Source organism: Dipodomys spectabilis, unplaced genomic scaffold, assembly GCF_019054845.1.
Source record: "Dipodomys spectabilis isolate Male_0828 unplaced genomic scaffold, ASM1905484v1 ptg000001l, whole genome shotgun sequence".
In the NCBI taxonomy this organism is placed as follows: domain Eukaryota; kingdom Metazoa; phylum Chordata; class Mammalia; order Rodentia; family Heteromyidae; genus Dipodomys; species Dipodomys spectabilis.
In genome coordinates, this window is record NW_024870678.1 from 10,449,898 (window position 1) to 10,462,358 (window position 12,461).

Here is a 12,461-nt window from a genome sequence, read left to right on the forward strand (position 1 = left end):
ATCAGGTGAGGAATGGTGACTCATGCCTATAGCCCTAGTTACCAGGAAGCAGAGGAGGATGAGATTGGGAAGATTATGGTTAAAGGCCAACTCAAGCAAAAACTTGTAAGATTCCATCTCAATTAATAAAACTAGGTGTGGTGACAGGCATCCTGGCTACGTGGAAAGTATAACCAAGAGGATCGAAGTCTGAGCAGGCCTGGGCATAAATGCAAAACATTAGTAAGTTAGGCTCAGAGAGACAAAGAATTCATAATTTCTCCCATATGTGGAAGTGAGATGCAAATTATAAACATATATGAAAATATATGCAGGGTCATATGCATATATACCCAAATATACTTGGAAAAAATAATATTAAGTGAAGTAAGTCGGACCCAAAGGAACATAAGTCCTACCGTTTCCCTTATTTGCAATAATTAGTATACGTCTAGGATAATCTTAGCAGATGAGCAGAATAGCTCAATAGCTATGTGCATATGACCATATAAGATGACGCTAAGCAAAATGAACCAAGACACGGACACAAGAGGTTTTTCTTTGTTGTTATTATTTGTAACGTACTATGTGATTTCTTGTTTCTTTTGTATGTTTGTCCCCCTATGGCATATCCCCTGTTGTCAATGTATTTGATTTTGGTTCCCTGGTATTGTATATACATTTCTTTGAATTAGGAAAGGGAAGGGGAAACAACAGAATGGTGAGACAAAGGACAAGGGGGGAACCAGTGCAAAAGCGATATTCACAAGACAATATGTTGGAAATGATCTTTAGAACTTGGGGGTGGTGGAGAAGGGAAAGTAGGAGAAAAATGAGGGAAGGACAAGAAATGTACTTATTACCTTACTTATGTAACTGTAACCCCTCTGTACATCACCTTGACAATAAAAAAAGAAAAACAATTATATTGACTAAAGTATGGGATACTCAGGGGATAATTCAGTGGTGTAACTTGCTCAAACCACTAACTTATAGTTGAATGAAATGAATACCAGGAGGGTAAAAGGTGTTATCAGAAGTGGGGGAGGTCTAGGAGAGGGATGACAAAGAGGGAAAGGAAGGGTGGTTGAATACAGTCATAGTATTCAAGGTAAACATGTGAAGATGAAACCAGGTAATTTGAGGAGATAGGTGGACTTGGGAGAATGATGGAAGGGGTAAGCATTACTCAAAATGCACGGGGCTAATAAACTAAAATGTTGAATTGAAACTCCTTTTACAACTACTTAAATAAAGGGATTTAAAAGAGAAAGAAAATGTAGCAGAGAACCTGAAATGGAAAAAAGGCTGGGGTCATGGCTCAAGTGGTAGAGTGTCTGCCTAGAAAGCACAAATGCAGAGTTCAAACTCCAGCATGCCAAATCCCTACTCCCAAGTTCACATCCAATTAGGGGGAAGAAAATGCATTAAAAAAAAAAGGTTAGCTTAAAATATACTTGGAATAAACTTCTACTTCTCATTTTACTTTTCTGGAGTTGGAAGAACTTGTCTGAGTCCTTAACAGATCCATGAAACATAAATAAAACATAAACTCTTTAAGATGAAGCTGATTTTATGCTCAGGCTTATATCACCACTACAGAACATTTTTAGGATAATTAAGCAATATTTTTGCTTCTTAGAATACTAGCAGATCATTAAATCAGTTTGATCTGCTTATGCTCAGAAAATGTTTATTGATATTTTTAATATTATCTCTAGGATGTTAAAGTATGGATTTGTATTCTGCTTCATTTTAAAACATAATATACTTCTTTCAAAATCTGAAATTAGAAATTTTGAGAGATGGTTTGCAAGTTTAATAATGTATAAATTTATGTGCCAACTGTCAACTAAAAAAATAGGGAAAAGTCAGGAAAATACAGGATATATAACCTATTAAACTGTCCTAGTTTGTGTCTGTTACAACCAACCAAGTACATTTTAAAGCTAACCAACACTTTAATTTTCAGCATTTTATACCATCAACATTATGAAACTCAATACAAGGCGTCATCCATCACCTTTTGCTAAAATATACATAGTACATGGTTCACATAAGAAATGTCTGGGGACTAAGAGAAAGAAAATCATGAGAAAACATCAAGTGATATCTGTACTGTTCTTAATTAAGGCTCTTTTACAGGTAAAGGGATTTTCAATTTAATTAAAATAAGAATTGCAATGTAACCAATGACAATATGCATTTTTCTCAGCTAATTAGAACAGCCAGCAAATAAAGCTTTACCAAGTTTAAAACCAGGTGACAGAGTTGTACCTCATTCTCACCTGGCTGGCTAATGAGAGCCTGCATGGAGATCAGACAGGTCTCAGCATATCTTCTGCTGGTTCACAATAAAAGCTCAAATTGTAGACAGTTCCACTGAGTTAATGTAACCACTAGGCAAGTATCAGTTCAGAAAAATCCACGAAAAGAAATAAGTGATAAAATAATATACAACTAAAACAAACTTATTTATCAAGAAGGACAGAATAATTATTAGGAATGCTCAGACTGCATGCCTCATGATAGAAATGAATAATGGGAACATTAACTACATTATTTTAGTCCATGTTACACCTAGGCTTAAGCTATTCCTAAAAATATAGAAATGGTGAAATGCTTAATTTTTCTGCTGCAAGTTGGAGGAAAAAAATGTAAGTCCTCCTGCTAATAATAGTAGTAACTAGATCAGACATCAAATTTGGACATTTTTACATTAGAAAAATAGAGTTATATCCAAATGTAATCTCCTAGGAGGACTGTGGTTTTCGTTCAGCAGATATGCTACATAATGGGAGGAGGGGGATCCTCATTTTATGACTGTCTTGGTGAGCAAACATGCTTGTCTGTAACACCTAGGCCATCAAATAACTACTCCCTATTAAGTCACAATTCTAACTCCTTACTACCTAAATGGTATCTCTTGAATTGGGAATTTCTTACAGAGGTGGCAGAAAAGACAAGTTCTTTTTCTCTGGATGGATTCTGGTACAGAGCTCCTAAGGTAGCACACATATAAATTATTTAGGCTCTCTGTATATTTTCTAAGGTAGTATATGTATATTTATACATAAGTTGTGCTGCATATTTGTGGCTTATATAATTACTGAAGTCCAATCCATTTTATTGGTATTTTTGTCTCCAAATATATGAACTTTCTGATTCAAAATACCATTTACTTTAAATTCAACCCAGTGAGCATTATCATTCCTCAGCACACCTGCTCCTCCATCAGCTACATGTGTGTATAACATGGTATAACATAATAGCATGTATATTTTACCAACAAGACTATGAGTTTCTTGAGAGAAAGAATTTCCCTGTTACCTTCTGAATAAAGTGAAAAGAAATAGACAAGTTTCTCAGACCTTACAATGGAACCATCATCTCAGCAGGGACTCAAATAAATGCTTATTTTCACCAAGAAATAGTAAAGAAACCAATTATTTTTGGACAACAACCTGACAACTAGAGGAATGTGAACAGATAAGACCAGCAAGTTCATATTTGTGTTAACATATAGATGTTCTCAAAGAGCAGCATTCACAACTATTTTTGAAATAGAGAAGAAAGAGCAAAATGATGACATTTCAGCAAGCACATTCAGTGCCTCTTGGATCATAATGTTGTTGCAAAGCAAGTCAAGAGTGTCTAAAAAGTGTGTGCAGCCCCACCTCTCATCCTTCCATAAACATTCTCTTATTTTGAGAAGGTAATTAAGAAAATAGGATTTGCTAGATATCTTTTCCCTTTCTCTTTGAAACTTTCCCTACTGACAGCCTTCAAAAAATTAGAGAAATACTCCATGCCTGTATTCCTCTATTCCTTGAGTTTTACTGTGAAAATACAGAGATCATGGGTCCAGCAGTTCATCTTGAAAATAAAAACTATAAGGATTAAAATCAATATTGTAGATAAGAATGAAAATTAATACTACAGATTAGAAGGAAATATTTTCTTCCCCTATAGGAAAAAAACTTTAGATGATAAGCCAGCTTCGCAGCCCACTGGAGATTACATCCAATGAATATATATGATTGGGCAAAGGAATAGGATGAGTTTTGGTGGATGAACATTACTACTAATTTTGGCGATGGTTGTTTGCAAATTTGGGTATGTCACTGCCATTTGATAAGCTGGAAGGAGAGTGAATAAAATATATAATAAAAATGGTGCCAATTTCCAGGAAGAAATTCAAAGTGTTCACATAAGATGCCAGATAATTACATAATCTCTACTAGTTTAATATGAAAATATCACATAATACATACTGGAAAGTGATCATCATTTTTCACCTGATATAACTATTATAATCTTTGAACTTAAACACACAATTCTAATGGAATAAATAAGATACAATAACAATGGATGCTGTCATTGATCATTTTCCAATCAATTAATAAGCAAATATTCCTTTATGTACTAAAAAATATTCCACAGTACACTAAGAATGAAATTCACCAAGGAAAAGTTCATTTGACAGTAAGAAATAAACATTTAGTAAAAATACAATTAGCCTATTCTTATGCTTATTCCAAGTGAGACCAAAACTAGATGATATCACCATTTCACAATAACTAAATTGATTTATGCAAAGGAGTGGGCCCACATAAGAACTACTGAGCCAGCCTGCCTCCCAATTTAGAGCTAAGCTTGGAGAGTTTAAATGATGGTTCCAAAAACAAATCTTAAGTTGCTGTAAAAACTCTAAAAACATGCACTTGAGAACCAATTAATTGAATGTATTGCCATGACCATAATAGTATCACATTTGTTTTCTCTGATAGAAAGTGTGGAAAAATGAGTTAATTGTCTGTAATGTTTTTGTGACCAGATCTTATTAGGTTAGGTAAGAGAGCACTATCTCCATCAGAATGCTATCTATAAATAAATACAAAGTCTAAAGATAAGGGAAGTAAAAGAGAAGGCCTATGAGAATGAAAGGTGAAAACTCACAGGGCCTCCAAAAAATATCCAAGCCATCATCAGCAATTCAGCCTTAAAACCTTGCAGTGGGGCTGGGAATGTGGTTTAGTGGTGGAGTGCTTGCCTAGCATGCATGAAGCCCTGGGTTTGATTCCTCAGTACCACTTAAACAGAAAAAGTTGGAAGTGGTGTTGTGGCTAAAAGTGGCAGAGTGCACCTTGAGTAAAAGACGTTCATGAACAGTTCCTAAGCCAAGTTCAAGCCACAGGACTGGCAAAAATAAAAAATAAAAAAAATAAGAAAGAAAAAACAACAACAACAAAAAAACCCAAACAAACCTCCCCTCCCCCCAAACCAAAATCATCTCTGCAGTGTATGCAGAGATTTGCAAGCTGATAAAGAAAGACTTGGAAGACTTACTGGAAGTCTTCCTGGAAGAAGATCCTGAGTCATCATATTATACAATTTAACATGGCCTGGTGGTGGTACAACTCTCTCTATTCCTCTGCCATCTCGAGACATGTGCACTAATAGACAGGTACAGAGTGAGTTCAAAGTAAAGGTATATAGCAGACAAATGAAAAAAAAAAAAAACAAGGACATTCTATGCTTTTATTTATTAAAGGAAAACCATCAATTTCTATGATTTTTCATGATTAATTTTAGGACAGAATCTCACTAAAATGAAGAAGAAGAAAAGTGTACTAATTCTGGAAAACTATCTTACTTATACTTTTGGTGTTTCTAAAACAAGAAAGGCATTTCATCTGTGGCTATTCAAATAAACATCTAAGCATATATGCTAGCTCTCCTATTTACTTCCTGAATGATGTTAGGCAACTTAATCTCTCTTTGGCTCTAGTTTCCTAAGAATAAAATGAGGATAACAATGATATTGATCTTACTGATGAGGTGCTGTGAGAGTATATGCATTAATACATGTAAAGAACCTATGCATTATATGGATGAACATTAGAACTATATCCAGTCTCATCATTATTGAAAAAAGGCCCAAATAACAATCATTTTTTTTGTGTGTGGGCTGGTTCTGGGGCCTGAACTCAGTGCCTGGGTGCTGTCCCTGAAATTCTGTGCTTAAGGCTAGTACTCTACCACTTGAGCCACAGCTCCACTTCCATATTTTTGATGCTGAATTGGAGGAAGAGTCTCATGGACTTTCCTGCCTGGGTTGGCTTTGAACAATGATCCTCAAATCTCAGGCTCCTGAGTATCTAAGATAATGCACATGAGCCACCGGTACCTGGCTACCATAAATAATTTGTGAGGAGAAAGGAGTTAAGAAGGAAGCTGAGTACAAAATTTTATTAGTGAAATGCTCAAGCTTTTATGAAGATTCAAACATATTCTTGGGAGAACGCCAGAAAGTTCATTCACCTTACATTTTTTTTCTTATTGAGCCTACATTCTAATGGACTCCAGGATACTAGATTTCTGCACTAAGCATGGAGGGGAAGGTTGAGTGGATCAGTTTCCTTCTTTCTAACAACCATGGGCAGGGTTGTTAGTACTCGCACTCTTAGCTCTTCTTCTGTGGGTTCTGATCAGTTCAAGTGTTCTAGCTCTGCAGTAACTCCAGTAACTTAACTGAACTAAATGGTCATAGGAAATTGCTTCCTTGTGAAACACTGTTGTGACAAATCAGAAGACAAAGGTATTCTCTTGGTATTTATGGAGAGGAATGGTACCACTGACTTCCAACATCATCATGTAATAGTGAAAAGCTCACATCATGTCTGATTTGTATGCTTCTATTGGATCATACTAGCTCAGTAAAGGGACCCATCTCAAGCTATGGGACACTGAAAAGCTAATGGCTTCTCAAGACAGGATAGCTTCCCAAGACTACCAATAGGTCAGCCACTAGCCTCACACTGGCATTATCCACCCAGTGTGTACTTGTTAGGACACAATCTTGAATAATTCACCTTAAAATATGTTGTTGAAAATGAAGAGTTTTACCTTTTCATATTCAGCAATGCCCAAGGTATTCCAGAGGGAGTATGAAATGCAGGTAGCAATTTTACCCCAAGTTCCACTGCTTTCTTTCGAAATATCTGAAAAGTTAAACAGTTAAGTAAGCTACTGTTGCAAGGAAAATAAAATGCTCTATACTATTACCTCACATTTATCACTCTTCTTGTCAAGTTCTTTATCTGAAATAATAAAAGTGTCTTTATTGAATTACCTATGAAGTAATCCTTGGTCCATGGACCATTATGCTGTGGGCAGTTATTTCCAATCTTGGTTGCGGTTTAGATCTTAATACTACAAATGGTTGGGTTCCACTCCCTACATTTCAATTTCTATTGTTCTAGGCCCCTTGATCAGGCTTTTAAGAGCCTCACAGGCAATTTAGGTATTTTCAACATGTACATCAGGGATAACCATTATTACTGGAGAAGTCTTGGACTGAGAACGAGATGTTGCTTTATCCCTATCCATAACTCAGAGCATTGTTATTTATTAGGGCACAAGCAAACGTTTTAAAAAGACATATTCTCAGTTTTGCAGCTTCAACTTTCTCTGATATTAAGTATAGGTGAGATGGGAGAAGAAGAGTGTGGTAGTGAAAACAGTATGTGCAAAACATGCCTATAACACAGACAAAATGAGAGCTAGAGCCTAAGTTCAGATGGACTCAGCAAGGCTCTACATGGAGACAGAATTCAGATGAGCAGTATATGCAGTTTTGAACTAGGACTAGTAATACTGCAGGCTAGAGAGGACCAAGATCAGTCTAAGAAGCACAGATGAAGGGAGGTGACCCTGCAGACGGGTTCTGTCTGATTAAACAGAGTGTCCTGGTAAAAATATACATTTATCTGAGTTACGGAAGGGGAGGGGAACAACAAAATGGTGAAACAAAGGATGAATGGGGAACCAATGCAACAGTGATACTCACAAGACAGTGTGTTGGAAATGGTCTGGACAACTCAGGGGGGGTTGGGAGGGGAGGGAAAGAGGGAGAAAAATGAGGGAAGGGTAACAAGTTAGACAGAAAATGTAATCACTACCTTACTTATGTACCTGTAATCCCTTTGTACATCACTTTGACAATAAAATTAAAATACAAGAAAAGGAAGGAAGGAAGCAAAAACACATTTCTCTCATTCTCTCCTTTCACTAAGCACAGATTTTTAAGGTAACGTTACTGTAATAATTTGTTACAGTAATTTTTAATTTGTTGCTTATAGTGTCAATTGTTCCAATTTTATGGGCACATGGAACATACTCTTGAACACAAGTGTGTATATACAGAAAAACACTGTGATCCGCTCAGTCTCCTTGGTACACCAATACAGAATCTGATTTTGCTGTTGCAGTGGGAAGGGGAAAGACTTTATTGCATGACATTGTTGTCAATAATGGAAAATAAAGTGAGTACACCATGAAATAACAACAACAACAAAACCGGATGGGCATCCACAGCTTGGGCCCAAATCATGCCATGGAGAATCAGAAATGCAATGTTAAGGATTTTATTCTGTTAAGATTAGGAAAATAAAGTTCTGAACAATTAAGTCAGTTGGGCAGAAGAAGAAGAGCAATCTGATGATATCCACTCACAGTTTAGGTCCAAAGAAAAAGTGCCCCCTTAATTGTTGGAAAAAGGACTGTTACTGATTTCTCGGCAACAGCTAGAGTGCCCATCAGGTGACTTGTCCTTTCTCCTTCAAACTGTATGGGTCAGTCTGATGCACTGGGAATTTACTATTTTCCTCTGCCTTTGTTTCAAACACTGGAGAAATGAGGAAGGGTGGAGGAGACTCAAGGAAGGTAGAAAACGGAAGTAAAGTGCTTCCTCAGCCAGTGGGGGGAAGGATTCATTACTGTGGCTATCAAGGAAGTCATGTGTGCTTTATCCAGTGGGAAGAGATCCAGTATATACCTCGATCTGAGACTCAAGCCCCTCTATGGAAAACCCCAAATACTTGGGTTCTGAGACTGAAGGTTATCCAGTAATACCAACACATGCTACCACACGAGTCCTATTCTTTCAGAATCTCTCATTTAGTAATGAAAGTTAAAAAATGAGTTTCAGTATAAAATTCTTGAAAGTCAATTCTTGTAGATATTTATAGACAACACATACATTTGTAATATACAGAAAGTTGTAAGTAATAGAAATGACATTTACTCCACAATTTACTATTGTCATTCTCATCAAAGGGGGCATTTTTCTATCTCAATAAACAACAGTGATTGCAGGGAAAGAAGAAAAACCACAAAGATCAAAAGGTATGTATTTCCTTTCTTTTCTCTATCTTCCTCTAGAGAATTACAAGTTGTCTTCTGTAAGGATTTATCCAATCACTGCCCAGCCATCTGTTGACTTTCTGTTTTTTACCCAACTTTTAAAACTGTTAATTAACTTTTTCAAGACACTTATATAAGACAGTAGGCAAACTATGTAATTAAAACATCATCTTGGATATAAGCATATGGCAGGAGAGTTAAAGGCTCATGCTTTGAAGGCACAATGCCTGTTTTTGAATCTCAGCTTTAGTTCTTTAAAGCGAGTAATCTTTGGGCATATTGCTTAATCTCTCTGTGCCTAAATTCCCTTGTCTATAAAAGATATAACAACAGCATTTATTTTTTAAGGCAGTGGAAAGAAATGTTATTATATTTACAGAACTTAGGGCCAGATAGTCATCTCTCTAAAAGGTTAATTGCAGTCTTTATGGTGGTAATGTTAATAGATTTTCCCCAGTAACTTTCCCTATTTACTGTCTGAGATTCTTTCCTGTTCTCAGTTTCATTTGACTGCTCTTTGGCACTTTTTACCTATTTGGGTTCCTACTTTCTCTCACATCCTCCTCCTTTCCCCCTCTCCCTTTTTTCCTTTCCTCACTTGCTCTGTCTCTGTTTCTTCTTCCCTCCAAACCTCCTCCATCTCCCACATTTATACAGACATTCTTAATCAGAAACATTAATTTTCAAGAGCTTAGCTTCAGTTTTCATCATCTTTTTGCATTCTCAAATTCAGTTCTCCCCTTTTTGCTTTAGTCTTCACTTTTACTTGTGTGCAAACATCACAGCTCAGAGTTCCTGTCTTGCGAAATTTAACACATCCAACTTAGATCAATCATTTAATATCCCTGGAAAACATTTCCCCTTCCATAGCTGCTATTGTCTGAACTTCTCAACTTAGGAGCAGGCATTTTGACATTTGCTTTATTGCCCTTCAGTCAGCATATGCTATTAATTCAACTGAAATGGTTTGTGTGTAGCTCATTCTCAGAGATGAGCACAAATCATGATCTCACCACCAGGTACAATGAAATGAATGATTATAAAAAAGGTCCTCCTATATAGCTTCCCAGGAATTTCTTGCTTTTTAGTGATGCATAACTGATTAAAATGTTCTCTTTTTAAACTAGGCAACTTTTATGTTCAAGAACCCATAAAGATTCCTTCTGCTGCGAAAACTGTTCTACTGAACTTTCAACAACCCTATGAATCAGACCAACGACGGCTGTGATGTGAGACTACATGTTCTGAACCAAATACAGCTGTGATGTAAGACCTCATGTTCTGAACCATTTGTTGAGGAATACCTCACCTTAGCCACACGATTTCCTTTATTTCTTCTTATAGGTGACCCATGCACCCAAGGCTTATGCCAATTTTCATCTCCCAAGATCTTTGGCTTTGAGAGCTTCAACACTAACAGCTGGTATCACAGAAAGTAGTGTTTGAAAGGTGTGGTACATGGAACTGATCTTGAAATGTTTCCTTTTAAATGTACACAATGTTCTTCAATGTGTATTATCCATACCCAACCCAGATTAAGTCATTTTATATTTAAACTTATTGATAACACCCCAGCATTCAGGCTTTGATAGTCTTTGCATTCTTAGCTCATTGCTATCTACAGGAGTTTATTTAAATGATGTGTAAAGAGGTCTTTCCCTTATAACCTTACAAAAATATTACCATCCTTACCTTGCCTCACTTCTGCCACATTATTTTTCACATCCTAATTATCTTCTTTGCATATTTGTCTATTGTTTGGCAATGCTACTAGATCTTACTAGATACCAACAGGACAAGAACATGGATTTTGACTTTTTTGTTGCTGTATGTATATTCTCAGTATCCATTAAGATAGCAGCTGGTTCTTTTTTTTTATTGTGAAAATACTGTACAGAGGGGTTACAATTACATGGGCAAGATAATGAGTACATTTCTTATCAAGCATTGTAGCCTCCTCCTTTGTTTCTCCTTCTCATCCCATACTCCCCCCTGCCCCCCTCTTCTCCCCCCCCCCCACCAAAGTTGTAAAGTTCGTTTTCGACATAACAACTTGTGCGTCTCATTGTTGCAATGGGTCCACCTGTATCCCTATTTAAACGATTTGTTTTTTTCCCTTCCCCTCCACAAATTATAACAACATCAAATACAGTGAAAGCAGGGGTTATGCCATGGGGGAGGGACATACAAAGCAACAAAGAAATAATCTTATAGCAGCTGGTTCTTAAAATGTTCATTTAATAAAGGAATATATCAATCAAAGGTTAACTAACATGCCTGGGGCACTGCACTGGAAAACCATTGATACTATAGCACGTGCAAAGTGCTAGGTGATATTCTAGTTGCTATTTTTGCAAGTAATTAAGTCAAGTATTCTGGAGTCCCAAAAGTGGGCATAATTAGGTAACAATTACAAGATAGCATTGGATAATAACATTAATTATCCCATTGATATTTTAAATAAAGTCATATATGGGCCTCAATCACTTTCAATTCTCAATGCTTAATTGGTTATCTCCTCCTGAGAACTGAAGAAATGTGACCTACAGGAAGGATCTAGACTCTGAAACAGAACATTTTTCTTCCAAAAATGATGTACATGTGATAAAACTGTAGCTTTAAAATAACCCTTGTTAAAAGAATAGAGACATGTCACAAATCATCTAAAGGGCAATTTAGTACATTCTAAAGGAACTAGTACATCTCACATGATATGCTTTAAAGAAGAATATTACAGGAAGCACAGTAAATTCTACTTTGGTGTTCCTAGAAATGATGGAGAGAGAAGTTGGCCGGCACTATAGACATGAGTCTAAGACCTGGCCCTACTTCTGCTTTATTATGAGGTATCAGGGAAATTTTCCATTTCTGTTTCCCCAGTAAAATGAGAAAGCAGGGTGGGACAATCTGTACTTTTCATTTATCACTAGAAAAACCAAATCTCAGGAGCCAAACAATTAGTACTAAAATACACCTGGCCAAAAAGTAAAATTAACATCATTTTAAGAAGTGTTATTGTGCCACCTCATTCTTACCCAACCTTAGTTTCTAAAGTTTATTGATTTCTATATTTGATGGGGAAAAATTATATTAAGAGGAGAAGATGAAAGCTGACAGCTCATAAGATGGAATCCCATGGCATTTTCTTCTTTTTTTAAGAAAAAAGTATTTTGCATAACTAGCAATCCATTTGAGATAGGCCAACCTGTTATGCTCCAACAAAAAAACTCCAACAATATTTTGCATGATAGACACTGAAATTACATTTATAGCAA

General features: G+C 36.3%; 1 protein-coding gene across 2 annotated transcripts in view; it reads right to left on the reverse strand.

Annotated features, from left to right (window-relative positions):
* Positions 1-12,461, reverse strand: part of Man1a1 (mannosidase alpha class 1A member 1) — a 159,327-nt gene that overhangs the window by 63,502 nt on the left and 83,364 nt on the right. For both annotated transcript variants that reach the window (XM_042667279.1, XM_042667335.1), the window contains exon 5: positions 6,889-6,983. In XM_042667279.1, the coding sequence (XP_042523213.1) occupies positions 6,889-6,983 (95 nt within the window). The remainder of the gene's footprint in view (positions 1-6,888; positions 6,984-12,461) is intronic.